We start from the raw sequence: 19,393 nt of genomic DNA on the forward strand, positions 1-19,393 counted from the left end.
ATCAAGCCCAGACCTATTGCCACCTCTGACCGGCGGCAGCTCTCCAGTGTCCCAGGGTGCCCCTAGTCCTGCAATCTCTTTAACTGGAGATCAGCCCTGGAGCTCTAATACATACGGCAGTGATTCAGACTTCCAGAACGTGCTTTGCTTTTTTACTAGAGCCCTGAGATCCACCAACCAGAGCCTGATGCAAAAGACGTGCCCTTCAAATGAAAGACGTCTAAGCCCAGGAATTGTTCTGTGTACCAGAAGGCATCACTTTGCTGCCCTTCCACACAAAATTCCACTCCTGGTTATCCCAAGCTCCCATGTCAGCAATATCATTTGAGGCAAGGGGTGGGGGGAGTCCTTGAGAAGCGACTATTATTTAATTGGGAGTCAGAAATCCTTGCTGATCTACTGCAAATCACCCAGAGTTCTACCAACAGACCCAGAAGCAAATTCGGCCCACTCCTCGCATTGAGAAGAGTGGGCTGTACCAGCGAGCCATGGCCCCTCCTTTGCTCTCTCAGGGAGGGTCTCTCCCAGCCTTGCAACCTGAGGCCCCTTGACTGAAAAGATACTGGGGACTGAACCTAGAACCTTGGATATGTCAAGTATGTACACCACCAAGCATCTGCAGCCCCCTCCCCAAGACATACACATTCCACAGCACCAGGATCAAAACCAGGCAGACATTCCGCTTCCTGATTAGTCAAATACATTTCTATTAGCATAAAACTCTACTCAGTACATAATCACACAACATGTCAGGATTTAATGTTGTTGCTTCCCTGACAATGGTTAGCTAGTTTGGGCTTTTGCATATTAGCAGCATTTGACAACCTTAAGCAACAGCTGATTGATCAAATGATCAAGGATTGTACAACTGACCAAAATCAGCCAGTAGTAGAACCACCACCACCGACATCACTTAGCATTTACAGGACCTTTGAGTGCTGGAAGCGCTTTATGTATAGCCCTGTAATGCAGGCCAGCATTATTACCCCCATAGGTGGAGGCTGAGAAGGAACTGGAGCCTTAGGGAAGGGTGGCTGAACCTATTTCAGAGAGGCAAAGGCAGCTGAGCATCCAAGGCAAATCCAAAAGAGGGAGAATCGTCTTGCAATGCTAGACAAGGTTTTATTAGTAAAAAGCCCGACGTATTTCAGCCTCTCTTTTTTTGTTATAAGGCCTTCTTCATGGGGTTATAAAAACATCTGCAGATTTTCTTATAACAAAGTGACACCTGAAATTCACAGTCGCCAGTGAATTACAGCAGAAGGCATTTCATTACAAGGATCCCTGCAGACGTTTTTAAGGCCCTATAACAAAAAAAGAAACCAAAACTCGTGGGGCTTTTTACTAATAAGACCTCGCCCAGCATCCTGAGATGATTCTCTCTTTTGGGGGTTGAACCTCTTTCAGCCTGGGGGCCAAACTCAATCCCGGAGGAGCCTTCGAGGACTGAATCCCAGCGGTGGGCAAGACCAAAGGCAAAGCAGGCCAAAATACCAGCATAGTTGAACTTAAAGTGCTTATTGCTAGGAACGAAGCCATTTCAAACTTCTGGAAAGGGAAAAAAAAACACACAGAAGCTGGGAACCCACCAAATGACCAGCGGTCGACGGAAGGGGCTTCTGGCCACATGGGGAACTCTGGAGGACCAGATCGGGACTCCAGGAGGGCTGGGCTTGGCCCACGGGCCGGAGGTTCTACACCCCTGAGTTAGAGCCCATCTAGGGTGCTTGTGGCACAGGCAAGACTTCCCAGTGTGTGGCTCCATCTCTTAGGCACTGCGCAAGGCCACAGATTCTTCCAGGAGGAGACAGAGGAGAACACTGCTCCACACCAGCCCCGCTGTCTCACCTGGGTTGAGGCTGAAGGTGCTCTGGATGGCGCTGCGCCGCATGCACGTGACAGTGCTTGTCACAGCATGCATGTGCGAGGACAGCTGCATGGCGCACAGCGGATACTGGGGCACGGTGCCATTGTGAGGGGCGTTGTAGGTTTGGTAGCACTAAGGGAGAAAGAGAGAACGTTTCAAGATATTCCACTATTCAAAATGTATGTTTTCACAAGGCTAATTTGTAATCATTCATTGACTGAATTCAGACAACACGGTCGCCTACACTCAACCCTTAAGCGTAGGCCGAGCGTGGGCTGTCGTTGAACCATGGGTTGTTGTTGAACTGTGGATTATTGTGTGGTCTGAACCCAGCCGCGCTAACAAACTATGGTTTGTTAACCACAAAGACCCCAAGAAGAGAACACATGGTTTGTTGTTGGGTTGTGAAACGTGGGTTATTCACCATGGTTTGATATTGTGGCTTGGCTCAGACAACGCGGCAACCGATGGTTCAACCCATACTCAACCCTTGTGTGTCGTTTGTCGTGTTGTCTAAACCTAGCCATTGTGTTATTATGCAGGCAAGTTGGACAACTGGAATAGATACGAGTCAAATTAAAATCAGAGTTGTAGTTCACTTTTTTCAGGTAACAACCTCTAGGAAGCACAGCTAGTTACTTATGCACATGCTCTTCGGGCATGCTAAAACTGGTATAACAGTTTTCAGCTCCTCCGTTTTGTTTCTCAAAATCTAAACAATGTAAAGGAAATGTATGTCAATGAGTTGCCATGGCTTTATATTATATTCCAATAAAAATAACTTCCAAATATATGCTTGAATTTGTTTGAATGCAACATTAAGAACGCACTAAGTGCACTTTATTGCTTTAGTTCCTAATCAAGCATTTCAGTTCAACTACTGGCTATTGGAAAGAACTGAAATAGTAGACAGCACATAAAACCTAACATGGCAAACATCTTTAGTTTTGTTTATGCAAGTCAAAACCAAGATGCTGATTCAGAACTCCATCCATTTAGAGGAGCAGAAAATTCTGTGATCCCACGTTTTCCAGAAAACCTGCATCATGGGGTATGGACGAGGAGCATATGAGCATATATGGCCAGTTTCTTCCCATTCTAAAGGGTTAGGGTGCAATCCTATGCATGTTTCAACAGAAAAAAGTCCTACCACTCCCAGCATTCCCCAGTCAGTCATGCTTTTTTAGGGCTACATCCTTTGTGTCTGTTGCAGTAAGAAAATGTTGCAGTGTGTCCTCATCCCAACAGGAGTTTTTTTGTTCAGGATTCCCTGCCAGCCCTCTCCCAGGGCCCTATAAGCCATGTATAAGCTACTGCCCACTGGCTGGATGTGGCCTGTGGGGATTCCCCATCCAGCCCCCCAGCTTCTTGTCCAGGCCCCACCCCAATCCTCACGCAAAAGATCTTATGTCTGGCTGCAGATAAGTCCTTTTATTTATTCACAACATTTGTATACCGCTCCACAGATTCCAGAGCGGTGAACAAGAGATAAAATGAACAAAAGAAAAAAAGGAAAAGAACGCAACATAATACTAAAACTATTCTTTAAAAAAACAACAGAGTGCCAATAAAACTGAAGCTGGTTAACAAGGACAGCTTCCTGAAAAAGAGCTGTTTCCAGGAGGCGCCGAAAACAACGCAGTGTTGGTGCCTGCCTGACCACCAGAGGCAGGGAGTTCCACAGGAAGGGGGCCACCACAGTGAAGCCTCTTCTCCGGGTGGACTCCAGTCAGGCCATAGGTCCATATGGAACTACCAGGAGCATGCCCTCTGATGACCTCAGTGACTGGGCAGGTTGGTAAGGGAGAAGGTGCTCTCTCAGTCATTTCCCTGCTAAGCATTGAGAAAGGGAGCCTCTCTCAGCACTGGGCAAGGAAAATACCTTCCCCTGAGCTGATCAGCATGAATCTCCTTCCACATGAACCGCTGCGCTGATCCTTCTGAAACATCGCAGGTTTCTTACCTAGGGACACCTCTAGGCTGTCTGTCATTTTCAGGAACATGGCCTACAAGGAAAGTAGGGGGATAAGCATGTCCTTTTTTGGGGGATACCCTCAAAATGTAAAGACTGCTCTTACATAACAATCCCTGCACCTATTCATCTGAAACCTGGCAGGTGTGATCCTCTAAGAGGCAACCATCTCTGCAAATTTCATCCAATTCTGCCAAGAAATAAAAAAGTTATCAGCAGTTCCCTTAAAAAAAAAAAAAAAAAAGCTATAAAGGTGCATAGCACAAAAACCTTTGTAGCTATTTTTATGAAATTTGGCTGGTGTAATCCCCTTCTAAGCGGCTGTTATTCCTGCAAATAACATCTACTTCTGACAAACAGGGAAAAAAATTATCCATTTTGATTTCCCATGATAGTCAATGGGAGTCAAGAAGTCTCAGATTCCTGAATCTTGACTTGAGTTTGGTACCCAAGTGAAAAAGGACAGCCTCCGAACTGGGCCGTTTTCCAAAGTGCCAAATCAGGGTCTGAGTCGAATCTTGTGGTCGGTGCTCTAGGACCCATCCAGGCCCTTCTCTGTGCCCTGTTGCTTGTAGACACAGGGCAGGTGGGTGAGCAAGACAGGATCTCGTACATACTGGTGCCAAGACTATGCCACATCTTCCCTGAGGAGAGCTCCCAGACGTCTTCTCTGTCGGCATTTACGTGGGTGCTTAAGGCGGGCTCATTTTAAGGCTTTTGATTATTAGCGGCTGCTGCTTCTGAGGAGCAAACCTGATCTATGCCGATGCTGCTATGAGATTGGTGTTATGCCTCATATTATGTTTACAAAAATTATTTTACTGATCTTAGTGTTTTATGATACGTTTAACTATGTTATTCGCCCCCTTGCCTGTCAATTTTACAGAAAAGCAGGATGAAACTTACAAAAAGAAATAATCCAGCCACAGTACCTGCTTAATAACTTGAGTTTCATTCTTGTCTTGAAGGAGGAAGATGGGGAAACCAAAATCCTCATAGGAAAGGCCGCTGCCGAGAGGGTTCCACGTGGTCCTATTGCAGTGAGCGTATTCGGGGCCGTAACTGCCGTTATAGATGCCTGAAGAACAAGGAGGGGAGGTACAAGAGAGCCCGAGTTGTTCCGAGGATGGCAAATGGTCAGAAGACAGAGAGAGACACACACACATACAAGCACACAATCCTGCTGCCTTGGAAATGATGGTTAAGTACAGAACTGTCTGCACTGTGATGCATGAAGACATTTCCGGCAGTGGCTGGGAAACTTCTGGCACTGATTGGCTGAGCTACCCCAATGTCTGTGAAGGGACTCTGGCTGAACTGCTCCTAGAACAAGCCACGGTGAGCGGAAGAGGCCCAAGATGGAGATGGAGGAGGAGAGGCAGGGGCTGTAGCAGGCAGCAGACTAAGGAAAAGAGGGTTGAACAAAGGGAGGAGTGGAAGGCCAGAGGAATGAAGGACAATGGGGAGAGAGAGACTGGGGAGAGGGGAAACACGTCCATATTTCCAGGAGCTATGGAGGTGAAGAAGGCTGAAGGAGCATAGCAGATGAGAGGCTAAGCCGTGAACCAGGAAATCCCTGGTTCAAATTTCACCTTAACTGACCTTAGACAAGCCACTCTCTCTCAACCCAACATCTGATAATAATACCAACTGTCTCAAAGGATTGTAGTGAGTTTTGCAGCAAGAAAGTGCCCTATAAGCACTGAGCTTTAAGCCTCCTTTGAAATATAACCACCAAAGTGTTTGGCAGCTGGCTGCCCCCGCCCTCCCCCCGGCCCCAACATACAATCCAACCCACGCTAGCCCTTCAGAGAACCAACTGGACTGCAGCATGAACACGTCCCACCTCTGATAACAAAGCAGCCTGCAGGAAAGTCACCCTCTTTCCTTACCAAAGCCATCATTGGGGCATTTTAAACCAGGAGAGAACCCTCGGCTGGGGCTGGGGCTGGCGAGGGCCACAGCCAGCCCTGAGATCCGAGAGCTGCCTTTCAGCTTCTGCAACACAGCCCTGTCAAGAGAGAACCGTGAAAAGAGGAATATCCTTCCAGGGTGCTACTTCACACACTTCAGAGCAGTATGAACCACTTACAGCACTCAGGTGCTGCATGCAAGGAAAAAACTGGAGCCTTCAGACAAAGGATAATGCTGTTTTCTAGGGAAACAAGGCAAAAATTATAAAACAAGTCAGAATTAAGGCACATGCTGGTTTTTCCCCAAAAGTGTCTCTGCTCTCCATTGAGAAGCAATTTCAAGTAACCGGAAGGCACAATTTTCCCTTTATGTGTTTACTGCTTTGCCCAAAGGCAGGAAGTCAAGGTGGTACCCAGGTGCTGGATGTCATCATCCCCAGACTAATGATCTTCCCCATTTGTTTTTCTCCTAATGATCAGTATAGCAGGGATGGGGAACATGTGACCCTTCAAAGGTTGCTGGACTGCACCTCCCATCATTCCTCACTATTGGTTAAGGCTGATGGAAGCTGTAGTCCAACAACATCTGGAGAGCCACACATTCACCATCCCTATGGAATAGCTATTAGCTCTACCTTTCCCCTCCCCCAGATTGGTACAAACCCTTCAGCCCCTCTCCCCCTACAATCCTCCCCTGCTTTCTCTCAAGGGAATATTCTGTGGAACAGGTTCACATCAAGTCCTTTTTTGCTGCTATTCTCCAAGGATTCCTGCATCACATCTCATGAGATATGCACATGAGCGCAACAGTCAATGCAAAGTAGATTTATTCAACTGTTTTTTAATCACCCAAAATAAATGATCTTTTGTAACACAGGGAAAATAATATGATCTGAATCCCATTTACTCAAGCGCTCCAAAATTCGCATCATTAAACAAGATACAATAGGTACCTGGTTCTATCACTTTACACCACAGGGAATCTGACAGATTTAAAACAAACACAACACACGAGTAAAGGAAGGGATGGAGCAGGCGGACAACAGAAGGTAGTAAACAGGAAATGCTGAGCCAAAAGAAGGTGGTGAAAAGAGTCAAGAAGCCAAGCTTCTCTTTATGCAAGACAACGGTCTCCCTGGGCTTGGGCCATTTCCCCAGTGCACACTGCCAGGGACCCGAGAACAGTTCAAGGGCACGTGATGCTGTGGCATTGTTAAAACTAAGCCGGCCACTGAGTCGCCGGATGGGAGACAGCCCCTGGGGTCCTATGAGCTTTTGCAACAGAAACAGCGGATGCAAACACAATACAAACATTATGAACTCGGAGGGGAAAACTCATTACCCAGTGAAAAGCGTCCCATCTAGCAGCACCACGTAAGGGGAATGTGGCCCATCTGCCAGCACCCAATTCAGATCAGACTCCCGCTCCACGACATGGATGACTCCAGTGTCCCCGTTCATGGAGGCTGCAATGAGAGAGAAGACAAATGCCCCCAATGCAACCAGAAGCATTCTCCGCAGACAGTCCCTTGGGGTGTTCCCCCTTCTGCTGCTGAGTGCCAGCATTTGGCTTGACTCCCAAGTTCCCGCATCCTGCTGTAATGGGGCCTAAGCATGTGCAAATGGAACCACTGCGGACGGCTGCCCTGTTTCCTACCCTGCCTGCCCCCACTGCCTCCCCCCTTCGGTGTTGTTTCTCCAGGGTCAAATTTTAGACTGCAACCCCTTCAAAAGCACGGACCCCCCACTCGCCCTCTATAGAGCACCATGCACACTGATGGCACAATATACATAACAGTAATGGCATCTGCAGTACAGGATCCAAGCGGCCTGGTGCACATTTGCTACCGAATGAATGCTAAGAACACAGCGCTGTTCGCCTTCTTTTCCCCAGCAGAAATCCCTTCCAGCATGCCATACTCACACTGGCAGCCTATCTGATGGGTGGCATTCAGGAGGCGGACGCATGAAGCCGTCCTGTTCAGCGGGATATAAATCTTCCTCTCAACAGAGTTGCACCAGCCTGAGCCTGCAGAGAGAAAGATGGAGTGAAAGAGAAGTTGCTTCTACCTGAGAAGTGGCAACAGAAAATCCCGCTCCAGGCAGGACTCTTCTGTTCTGGCCTCGACTGTCTAGGCCAGACCTCCCCACCTGGTGCTGTCCGGATGTGTTCGACAAGAACTCCCATAATGGGAATTATAGTCCAGCACGTCTGGAGGGCACCAAGCTGGCCTAGGCTTGTGCGGTAATCTCTGCACAGTTCCCACACAAGGCCCTCCCCTTACTTTCTTGCCAGCCCACTGAAAACGTCTGGCTCAGGCTTAGCAAAGAAGTGCTGACACCCACCCCCGTGCTATAGTGCTGATAGTGCTGGAAGGACTCGGATTCAAATCCCCACTCAGCTATGAACCTCACTGGGTGACCGTGGGCTAGTATAATCTACCTTGCAGCCCTCTTGATAAGCATAAATAAGACTTTAGTTGGTGTAATTTACACAGCAGAGCTTTCCTGCTTCATCTTGATGATGAAGCAGAACATGTGGTTAATGAGAAGTCAGGAAGTCCCGTTTCACACACTCGCTGCTCCCTCCTGCAATCAGGCAACCAACAGATCTCCAAGAGTTATCCGGCATGTCTCAACCAAAATCAAAGTGAAGCAGTAAGGAAAAGTCCTCCTATCCTTGAATTTTCTCCCTTACTAAGTGCATGTCACGTGCAAGAGAAATGAACCAGAGTACAAATGCTGTATTCATTAGCAACGTGTGACCAGCACATGGTCCCTGCTTCAGACCCCACCCAAAGACACAGATGCTCTGCCAGTCTTCCGCTCATTCACTAGGATGACCTATTAGGGGCATCTACCAATTTAAAAAGCAAAGTTAGTTGGACCTCTTATGCTCATGGACATCTCCCCCATTACTTTCCGATGCTTTTCAGGAGGGTTGAGGGTAGGAAAGCCTCTATATTGGACCTCCCTTCCTCCTAAAATCTTCAGGGACCAGGCATCACACATCCAGCATCCACCCCAGTCCCACCACCACATCCTTCACGAACAGACCCCAACTTAGGATAATCAGCAGAGAAAAAAGCCAGTGAGGGCTGCCACCTCCATTTTCAGCCATTACACCTCTATAGAATCATAGAATCATAGAATAGTAGGGTTGGAAGGGGCCTACAAGGCCATCGAGTCCAACCCCCTGCTCAATGCAGGAATCCAAGTCAGAGCATCCCTGACAAATGGCTGTCCAGCCTCGTCTTGAAGGCCTCCAGTGTGGGAGAGCCCACCACCTCCCCAGGTAATTGGTTCCATTGCCGTATTGCTCTGACACTCAGGAAGTTTTTCCTGATGTTCAGTCGGAATCTGGCTTCCTGTAACTTGAGCCCATTATTCCGTGTCCTGCACTCTGGGATGATCAAGAAGAGATCCTGGCCTTCTTCTCTGTGACAACCTTTCAAGTACTTGAAGAGTGCTATCATATCTCCCCTCAGTCTTCTCTTCTCAAGGCTAAACATGCCCAGTTCTTTCAGTCTCTCTTCATAGGGCTTTGTTTCCAGTCCCCTGATCATCTTTGTTGCCCTCCTTTGAACCCTCTCCAGCTTGTCTGCATCCTTCTTAAAGTGTGGTGCCCAGAACTGGACACAGTACTCCAGATGAGGCCTAACCAGTGCTGAGTAGAGGGGAACTAGTACTTCCCGGGATTTGGAAGCGATGCTTCTATGAATGCAGCCCAAAATAGCATTTGCCTTTTTTGCAGCCACATCACATTGTTGGCTCATATTCAGCTTGTGATCGACGACAATTCCAAGATCCTTCTCGCTCGTAGTGTGGTTGAGCCACGTATCCCCCATCTTGTAACTGTGCATTTGGTTTCTTTTTCCTAGGTGCAGAACTTGGCATTTGTCCCTATTAAATGCCATTCTGTTGTTTTCTGCCCAGCACTCCAGTCTATCCAAATCACTTTGAATTTTGTTTCTGTCTTCCAAAGTATTAGCTATCCCGCCCAATTTTGTGTCATCTGCAAATTTGATCAGCATTCCCTGCACCTCTTCCTCCAAGTCATTAATAAAAATATTGAAGAGCACTGGGCCCAGGACTGAGCCCTGCGGTACCCCACTCGTTACCTCTCCCCAGCTTGAGAAGGTCCCATTGATAAGCACTCTTTGAGTCCGATTCTGTAGCCAACTGTGGATCCACTGGATCGTTGTTTCATCTAGCCCACTTCGAGCTAGTTTGCTCATCAGGATATCATGGGGCACTTTGTCGAAAGCTTTGCTGAAGTCGAGGTATATGATGTCTACAGCATTCCCACGGTCTACAAGGGAGGTGACTTGATCAAAAAATGAGATCAGATTTGTCTGGCAGGACTTGTTTTTGACAAATCCATGTTGGCTTCGAGTAATCACGGCATTGTTGTCAAGGTGCTTCCAGATGGATTGCTTTATGATCTGCTCCAGAATTTTCCCAGGGATTGATGTCAGACTGACTGGTCTGTAGTTCCCAGGTTCCTCCTTTTTACCCTTTTTGAAGATAGGGACAACGTTAGCCCTCCTCCAGTCATCTGGCACTTCCCCCGTCCTCCATGATTTCTCAAAGAGAATAGACAGCGGTTCTGAGAGTTCTTCTGCCAGTTCCTTCATGACTCTAGGATGCAGTTCATCTGGCCCTGGAGATTTGAACTCATTCAAAGTAATGAGGTGTTCCTTGACCATATGCCTGTCGATCTCAAGCTGCAATCCTGCCCCTTCAGCCTGTACTTCGCCTTTGCCAGGGGGGTCGTAGACCCTCTTTTGGGAGAAGACTGAGCCAAAGTAGGAATTGAGCACCTCTGCCTTTTCTTTGTCCTCTGTTATCATTTTGCCATCCTTATTTAATAGCTGAACCACCATTTCTTTCCTCTGCCTTTTACTATGCACGTAGCTGAAGAAAGCCTTTTTGTTGTTTTTAGCATCCCTCGCTAACCTCACCTCGTTCTCCGCTTTAGCCTTCCTGACGCCATCCCTGCAATTCTGTGCTACCTGCCTGTACTCTTCCTTTGTTACTTGGCCTTCTTTCCACTTCCTATATGTGTCCTTTTTTGTTTTCAGGTCATCCCTAAGCTTTTTGTGAAGCCACATTGGCTTCTTCTGTTGTCTTCCACCTTTTCTTCTTGTTGGAATTGTTTGTGATTGTGCCTTGAGAATTTCCTTTTTTAAAAGTTCCCACCCATCTTGGACTCCTTTTCTCGCTAGCATTGCTTGCCATGGGACCTTACTGATCATTGTTCTGAGTTTATTAAAATCAGCTTTCCTAAAATCCAGGGTACGCGTTTGAGTACACTCGGCTTTTGCTTCCCTTAGAACCAAGAACTCAAGTACAACATGGTCGCTTTCCCCCAGAGTTCCTGTAACAGCTACTTTATCCACTAAGTCATCTCTGTTGGTTAGGATCAAGTCAAGGATAGCCGATCCTCTAGTTCCTTCCTCTACTTTCTGTAGGAGGAAGTTATCCGCCACACAAGTCAGGAATTTCCTGGAGGGGCCATGTTTTGCAGAATTTGTCTCCCAACAAATATCGGGGAAATTGAAGTCCCCCATTACTACTACATCATGCTTCCTTAAAACATTGGCTATTTGCTTTTCAAAAGTTTCATCCTTGTCTTCTCCTTGATTGGGTGGCCGGTAGTAGACTCCGACCACCAGGTTCCTTTTATTCTTTGCTCCATTTATTTCAACCCAGATGCTCTCGATGGGGCTACCAAGCTCCTCCTCCTGTATTTCTGTGCAGAGATATGTATTTTTCACATACAGTGCAACCCCGCCTCCCTTTCTGTTCCTCCTGTTCTTTTTGAACAAGTTATATCCTTCAACTGCTGTATTCCAGTCATGGGAGTCATCCCACCAAGTCTCAGTTATACCTATCAAGTCATAATTTCCCTCCTGTATTAAGAGTTCAAGTTCGTTCTGTTTGTTTCCCATACTCTGGGCATTAGTATATAGACATCGAAGACCATGTGCTTCATAGTCTGGCTTTCTTCCTACCTGTGTCTGAAGACTATTATTGGGCGCTATCAGAGCTGTTCTCTCCATTGCAGTGCATGCGCCTACGTCCATTGTTACCCCCAACATTACATCTCCCTTCCCCATAGGATTCAGTTTAAAGCCCTCCTGATGAAGTTCTTCATGCTGTGGCCAAACACATTCTTCCCAGCCTTACTTCCTTATTTTTGCCAGCTGCCTGATGCAGGCAGACACTCAAATGGCAGAGTCTTTTCCTGTCGCTCCAGGCACAAACTCATCTCCACCCCAAGAATCACTGTGGTGTAGCAGACAGAATGTTGGACTTGGACCGAGGCGGGCTTGGTTCAAGTCCCAACTCAGCTGTGACACTCCCTGGGTGACCTTGGGCCGTCACTAACTTTCAGACAGCCTTAGGAGGTGACGATGACAAAACCCAGGGACACCACCCTGATCTCCTTAGAGGAAAGGCGCAAAACAGATGTTATTAACTATCATCCACATTCAATGGAAAGAGGCAGAAATTCAACAGGTATGCACGTCATGTGGTAGAAACCTTTTGTTTACTGGTTAAGAGGATGCCCGCCCACTTTCTTCTTCCCTCCCTGCTCTTCCTGTCAGAAAAGGCTCCTCTTTCGTCCCTGTCCTGCTCAAGCTGACATTTTATCACGCATCTTGCAGGGAAGGGAGATCCACTTAGAACCCATTTCAGCACGTACACCCCAAGGGGAAGGAGACGGTACAAATAAGGTTATTCATTGAATCAATAATCATGCTACAATAAATGTACCTGATGAATTTCTGCCTGTCAGAAAGCCAAGATTTCTTTCTTTGCCTCCCTAAGCAACAGCCCCCACACCCCACTTTCATTTCCCTTTCTCTCCCCTTCGAGTCAGAAAAGCTTCCTGCTTCTTCCCCAGTCAGGGTCAGACTCAGGCAGCCTCCCCCAACCTGGCACACTCTAAATGTGTCGGACTACAATTCCCATAATCCCACAGCCAGCATGGCCACTGCCTGACACATCAGGTTAGGGATGGCTGGTACTATACAACAGGGGTAGGAAACCTGGTGGCCTCTAGAGGTTTTGGACTACAACTCCCACCAGCCCCAGCCAGCATGGCCAATGGTCAGGGTTTCTGGAAGCTGTAGTCCAAAACAGTTGGAGAGCATCAGGTTGCTTACCCTTGCTACAGAGCAGCCTTCTTCAACCTGGTGCCCTCCAGATGGGTTAGACTTCATATGCTAGGTGAGGGATGCTGGGAGTTATAGTCCAACACATCTAGAGGACACCAGGTTGAAGAAGGGTGGTCTAAGGTTTCCTTGAACCTCCAGTAAGAAGAGGAGCTCTTCATCAGCATCGGTACCATATCTGAAAGAACTGGGCATGTTTAGCATTGAGAAGAGAAGGCTGAGGGGAGATAGGATAGCGCTCTTCAAGTACTTGAAAGGCTATCACAGAGAGGAAGGCCAGGATTTCTTCTTCATCATCCAAGAGTGCAGGACACGGAAGAATGGGTTCTAGTTACAGGAAGCCAGATTCCAGCTGAACATCAGGAAAAACTTCCTGACTGTAAGAGCAATACAACAATGGAACCTATTACCTAGGGAGGTGGTGGGATCTCCCACACTGGAGGCATTCAAGATGAGGCTGGACAGCCATCTGTCAGGGATGCCTTGACTTGGATTCCTGCGTTGAGCAGGGGTTTGGACTTGATGGTCTTATAGGCCCCTTCCAACCCTACTATCCTATGATGCTATGATCTTTATATTCTGCTCTTCTGATAGTAGTACCCAGAGTGGTGTACTACAGCCACTTATAGTCAGTAAAAGCACAGATACAATGAACAAACAATTTCTAAAGCAACAAACACCATATAATACAACCAACACTTAAATCAAAAACAAGCACATCAGCAAGGGCAAAAGATGTCACATATTAAAACTAGCAGGCATGAAACTAAGTGCTAAACATTAAAAGACCATCAAATAAATGGGCCTTCAATTTCTGAAAGAAACACTAAGAGGGAGCCTGGCAAATTTCCACTGGAAGGGCATTCCATCCTGAGTTGCAGCACCACAACAGAGAAGGCCGTCTCTTGCGCTCATTCGCCAAATCTCCCAAGATGGCACTGAAAGCAAGGCCTCTGACATGGATCTTAATTCCCAGGCAGACCTCTATGGGAGCAAGTGGTTCCTCAGGAAGCCTGGCCCCAAGCTATTTAGGGCTTTACAGGCTAGAATTAGCAACTTGAAGTGAGACCGGTAGTAAATAAGAAACCAATGGAGCTGACATTAAATCAGAATTATATGCTCTGACCTGTGACTGCCAGACAGAAGTCTGGCTGCCGCATTTTGGACTGACTGGACTTTCCAGACTGCTTTCATAGATAGCTCCGCATAGTGAGCAGTACAATAATTCAGTCTAGAGGAAGCTGAAGCATGGATGACATCTCCTGGAACGGCCACACTTAGTGTATCAACCCAAGCTGATAAAAGGTACTCCTGGCAACCCGCCCCGCCCTACCCCCTGACATCCAGGAAAAGCAAGGGATCAAGGAATATCCCCAAGCAACGTACCTGCTTCTTCAAGGGTAGTGCAATCCCATTAATAACAGGTTAAACTACCTCACCCGCCCATTCTTAACTAATAATGCTCTGTCTTGTTGGCTTGAGTTTCATCTTGTTAACTCCCATCCACTCCTGAACTGACTCCAAACACTTCTTTATCACTTCTCCTACCTCCCTGAGATTGGACGATGGAAATGTGATGGAAGAGCTCCGCCATCTCAGCTCCAATCCCTGAATGACCTCATCCAGTACTTCATGAAATATTAAAAGCATGGGAAGTAAGATGGGCCCTTGTGGTACCTCACAGGCCAAGGCCATAGGGTAGAAAAGCAGTCTCACAGCACCACTTTTAGAGTCTGCCCTTCCAGATGGGCATGGCACTACTGAAGAGCTATGTCAACCAACTCCAGCTCAGAATGATACTAAGACTGATAGTACTGAAAGCTGCCAAGAGATCTAAGAGAATGAACAGGGTTGCACTCATCCTGTCCATCACCTTGCACAGGTCATCCACTTGAAGCTCACTTCAAACTAAATGTGGTTATTATTGTTGGAATGACACTGGCAAGATGTGCACCTGTTGAATATCTGCCTGCCACACAGAATCCACTATCGTTTTCTTCCTCACTCAGACCAGGGTGGAGAGCAAGAAGATCAAGATCTCCTGGTAGATCTTTGGGCAATTTGCAAGGCTTTCTGACTCCCAACTGTTTAACTACGACAGCAGCAGCAGACTGTCCTTCCCTCTCCTCTTCTGCTGCTGAAATTAAGGAAGCTTGGAAGTAGCGGAACTGGGGGCAGATTTTCGTGTGGAAGGGCTGCGAGCTCATTTCTGATCCCAACGCCATCTACTTGGCCTGAGCCGTGCGCTCTGAAGCCCTCTGCTCCTCGACTGTACATGGCGCGTGCAGCGCCTTAGAGCCACTATTGTGCACTTGACTCGGGTTGCTGGACCTTGAGGTTGCAATAAATGCAACGCAGATCAGCCGTCCCCCAGCGGGTGTCCTCCAGTTGTCTTGGACCACAACTCCCAGCATCCCCCAGCGGCTGGGGGATGTTGGGAGTTGTGGTCCAAGACAACTGGAGGACACCCGCTGGGGGACGGCTGAGGTAGACCCTGAGACACCCCCCATCGTGTCAGAGGGGGCTACAGTTGCTCTCCAGCCACCACGCTCAGGCGCGGGCTTTGGCGACCCGCCGGCGAGGCGACAAGCTCCCCTGAGAGGCCCCACCCTCCCACCCTTCTCGGGCGGCCCCCCGGCTGCTCATGTTAGGCTGCCTCACCCACGGCCAAGGCGCAAAGGAGAAGCCCCCGGAGCGGCCAGCCCGCAGCTCCCTCCATTCCCCGGCCGCAGCGGCCGGCCGCCGCTTCTTCCTCCTCCTCCAAAGTCGCCATCTTGCCGGCAGCTTCCGCTTCCTCTCCTTGCCGAGGCGCTCTGGCCGCGGCTCTATGGCCGGACGCGGCCGGCGCTCTCCCATGATCCAGGGCGGCGGCTCCTTCCGGTTTGGCCCCGCCTCCTCCCCCTCGCTGCCCGGCCAGCCGAGCGGCGGCGTTTCGTCCTCCCGCCGCCAGGGGGAGCTCTTCCGCAGGAAGCCTCAGCGCGCCCGTCTTCCCGCCTCTTCTCCGTGGTTCCCTGGGCGGAAGAGGGAGCGCTGAGGTGGCCGGAGCTCGGCGGCGGTGACGTGGAGGCGGCGGCGGCTGTGGCGGAGGTGGCCGGGCCCGAGGAGCCGGCGAGGACGCCCGAGGATGCTCACCAAGTTCGAGACCAAGTCGGCCCGCGTGAAAGGTACGGCCGAGCCCCCCGCCGCTCGCCCTTGGCGGGCGGCTCCGTCCTCCCCGGGTCTCCTCAGAAGTAAGCCCCGCTGCGCTCAGGTGAACGTCTGCAGGACTGCAGCCTGACGAGCTCCGTTAGTGGGGCGCGCAAGGGGGCTTCCCCGCCTCAGCAGGAGCGGGCGAAACACGGGGCTGTGCTTCGAGTAGACCCATGGGGAGGAGCGGGGCCTCCCCGAGGCTGGTCCTGGGTGCAGCGCCTGGACGCCGTCGTCGCCCCGCGCAGAAGCGCAGCTGCTCCCTCGCATCATGGGCGGGCGGCAAGCTCTTGTCCCGTCCCGTGTGCGCCCCCTCAGAAGTAAGGCCCATGGAGATCAGCGGGGCTTACTCCCGGGTAACAGTAACATCTAATAATGTTCATTGGTAACGCACTTTGTTACAGAGTGTTGCGCATAAAAGAATAGCTCAACCATTTAAAATACATAATTACAGTGATTCTAGTACAACCTAACTCAAAAATACAATATTATAACGATCTCTTAGGGCGCAATCCTGCGCATGTTTAGACAGAGGAAAGGCCTACAACTCCCAGCATGCCCCAGCCAGCATGGCTGGCTGGGGCATGCTGGGAGTTGTAGGCCTTTTCTCTGTCTAAACATGCGCAGGATTACGCCCTTAATAACCCAAATACACATAAAAGCCATCAGCATACTTTACTTCAGAAACAACCAGCCACTCCCCGTCCTACTCAAAAAGGTAAGTTTCCAAACCTTTCTTAAACACCTCCAAACTCTCAGGTAGCTGTAATGGTAGCGGGAGGGAGTTCCACAGCAGCAGGACAAGGTCTTGGAATGCACGATAGGCAGGCGTAGGGATGCAGTCACTTCATTTTTTACATTTCTGTACCACCCCATAGCTGAAGCTTTCTGAGCAGTTCACGTAGTTATAGATGCCACCATCTCTGTAGGCGTGTGAGATTATGCGCTCGCACACAGTGTGTTTGTATGGGATGTAAAGATATAATCATATCGGTGGGTACATTAAGAAACAGCGTATGTGTCAAAACAGGAGTGTTCTGTGAACATATAGAAGAGGGCCATTTATACATCCTTTTGCTTTGCTGATACTCCATTTATTTCTTAGCTGCCGTTCAAGGCGGTGGTCTTTCCAAGGTGGCTTACAACATAAAAAGTACAGTTCAACATCAAATTCTAAAAACACCCTAAACGTACACAATTTTAAAATAAGCCAGGTAAAATAATAGTTGATAGATGGTACTCGCATACATGCATCCTTTTCTCCATATGCTTACAGGTAGTTGCCCGCCGCTGGTCCAGAATTTACTGCCCATCAGTTTCATTGAGGGGACCCTGGAGCTTCAGTACTTATTGAGAGGGGAGGAGAAAAGTGTGCAACAGATTTACATGACTATCACTGTGGAATCTCAGTATTTAGACTTCTCATATACCCTGCCTTTTAGAGAGCAATCCTACAGCCACTAGACACTGTCTAGAGGTCCATAGGATATTGCAGGTTACAGGAGCCAAGGTTGGAGCCAGCATTTGAACCGCGGTTGCCAGAACTGTTTTCCTTTCCCCCTCCCCTGCTGCCCTGCATAGGATAGTTGGCAGCTTCCAACTTTGGAGACTGTCAACTCTCCTGATAGGATTGCACCCTTAGTTGTTTTTCCCCATAAAATGAAGAGCACTGAGACAAAAATGACTTCCCTACATGTATATAGATATAGTTAGGTATTTATAGTTATATATTTCTTGTAGAATACCATATAGTATTTGACTCATTGTGTGTGTGTATATATATGTATCCACTTATATGCACAACATAATCAGTGTAGTCAAAACCATGTACTCGCATTTCATTTACAAAGCCATGGGATCACAATAATTAAAAAATGCAGATAATGTAATAGGAGATATACAAAAATAAGGGAAGAAAGATCTACCGATATATCAGAAAAGTGCAATGTGTGTATAGGGTACTAATCAAAGTGAGTATATAGATAAGTGTGTAGACACACATTCACTGTATTTATTGCATCCCACTCTTCCTTCAAGGAGCTCAAGGCAGAGTATATGATTCTCCCCTGCCCATTGTAGCCTCACAAGAACCCTATGTGGCTTGGGAGGCCATGACTGCCACTGGAAGTGACCGCAGTGTCAGAATCCCAGTGATTCTTCTGAGAAACAAGGTGCATGCCTTGTTTCCCAGCAGAATCGCTGGGATTTTGTGGGTGGCAGTGGCAGCCATGGTAGGGACTAGGTGCGGGCCTCACAAATGGAACCAGAACAAAACAGAAGAAATTCCTTCTTCAGATAAGACCTAATTAGCTTACAAGATTTGTTTACCAACTTTGGCACAAGTTGTCATGAGAGCTTTAAAGGAGAATTGGACACATTCATGGAAGATGGGAAAGCCCACAGGATCCTACTGTACATTCTCACTGTGTTAGCCATGAAAGCTGGTTTTAGCGTTGGTAGGTTGGAATTACTGAGGAGCAGAATTTAGGGCAGATGAGACAGCCCCATCTAAGCAATTGCCTTGTACCATTTGCAGAAAGGCTCTTTGTTAAATGTGCCCCTTTGCAACAATAATGACAATTAGGCTCCAAGAAACAAACACCTGTCTGGAAAACATCCCTTTCTGTCTGCCTTTCCAGGGCTGAGCTTTCACCCTAAGCGGCCTTGGATCCTAACCAGCCTGCACAATGGAGTGATCCAGCTCTGGGACTACCGGATGTGTACACTCATTGACAAGTTTGATGAACATGATGGTAAGTGGAGCTAACTAAGAATGGGCACTTGTGTTTAGGAGCCTCTGTAAAATGTAGAGGGTCTGTAGTGTTTTATTTTACAGCTTCCTGCAAATCTCAGTGTCACCACACATTTGAAAATGCACATTTTATTTACTTACTTACTTACCAACTAACTAACTACATTTGTATACCTTTCCACATCTAGACAGATTCCAGAGCGGTGAACAATAAAAGATGCAAGATAAGTTAAAAGCATAAAATGCCATGCTAAAAATTATTATTATCTTTCAAAAGAACCAGAATTCCAATAAAGCCATGGTTGGTTGGTTAAGGAAGCCTTCCTGAAATAAAGATGTTTTCAAGAATAGAAAGAGGGCCACCACACTGAAGGCTCTTCTCCGGGTGGACTCCAGTCGGGCCATAGGTCCATACAGAACCACCAGGAGCATGCCCTTTTGATGACATCAGAGAACAGGCAGATTGATAAGGAGAAGATGCTTTCTTAGGTATCAAATACAAGTGGATCCAGTAATCTT

At 48.0% G+C, this 19,393-nt stretch overlaps 2 protein-coding genes across 2 annotated transcripts in view; one reads left to right on the plus strand and one right to left on the minus strand.

Moving 5' to 3' along the window:
• The window catches only part of NCSTN (nicastrin), a 29,829-nt gene extending 14,091 nt beyond the window's left edge, over positions 1-15,738 (minus strand). The window contains exons 1-6 of the mRNA XM_084823939.1: positions 15,598-15,738; positions 7,677-7,781; positions 7,095-7,218; positions 5,732-5,850; positions 4,772-4,917; positions 1,849-1,999 (exon numbers count right to left, since the gene is read on the minus strand). Of these exons, the coding sequence (XP_084680065.1) occupies positions 1,849-1,999; positions 4,772-4,917; positions 5,732-5,850; positions 7,095-7,218; positions 7,677-7,781; positions 15,598-15,709 (757 nt within the window). The 5' untranslated portion in view covers positions 15,710-15,738. The remainder of the gene's footprint in view (positions 1-1,848; positions 2,000-4,771; positions 4,918-5,731; positions 5,851-7,094; positions 7,219-7,676; positions 7,782-15,597) is intronic.
• Positions 15,739-15,949: 211 nt separating this feature from the next.
• COPA (coat protein complex I subunit alpha) overlaps positions 15,950-19,393 on the plus strand; it is a 46,547-nt gene continuing 43,103 nt past the window's right edge. The window contains exons 1-2 of the mRNA XM_084823935.1: positions 15,950-16,100; positions 18,762-18,875. Of these exons, the coding sequence (XP_084680061.1) occupies positions 16,061-16,100; positions 18,762-18,875 (154 nt within the window). The 5' untranslated portion in view covers positions 15,950-16,060. The remainder of the gene's footprint in view (positions 16,101-18,761; positions 18,876-19,393) is intronic.

Source organism: Heloderma suspectum, chromosome 17 (genome assembly GCF_057233095.1).
Source record: "Heloderma suspectum isolate Gila_16-S chromosome 17, 16-S_ref, whole genome shotgun sequence".
Taxonomy (NCBI): domain Eukaryota; kingdom Metazoa; phylum Chordata; class Lepidosauria; order Squamata; family Helodermatidae; genus Heloderma; species Heloderma suspectum.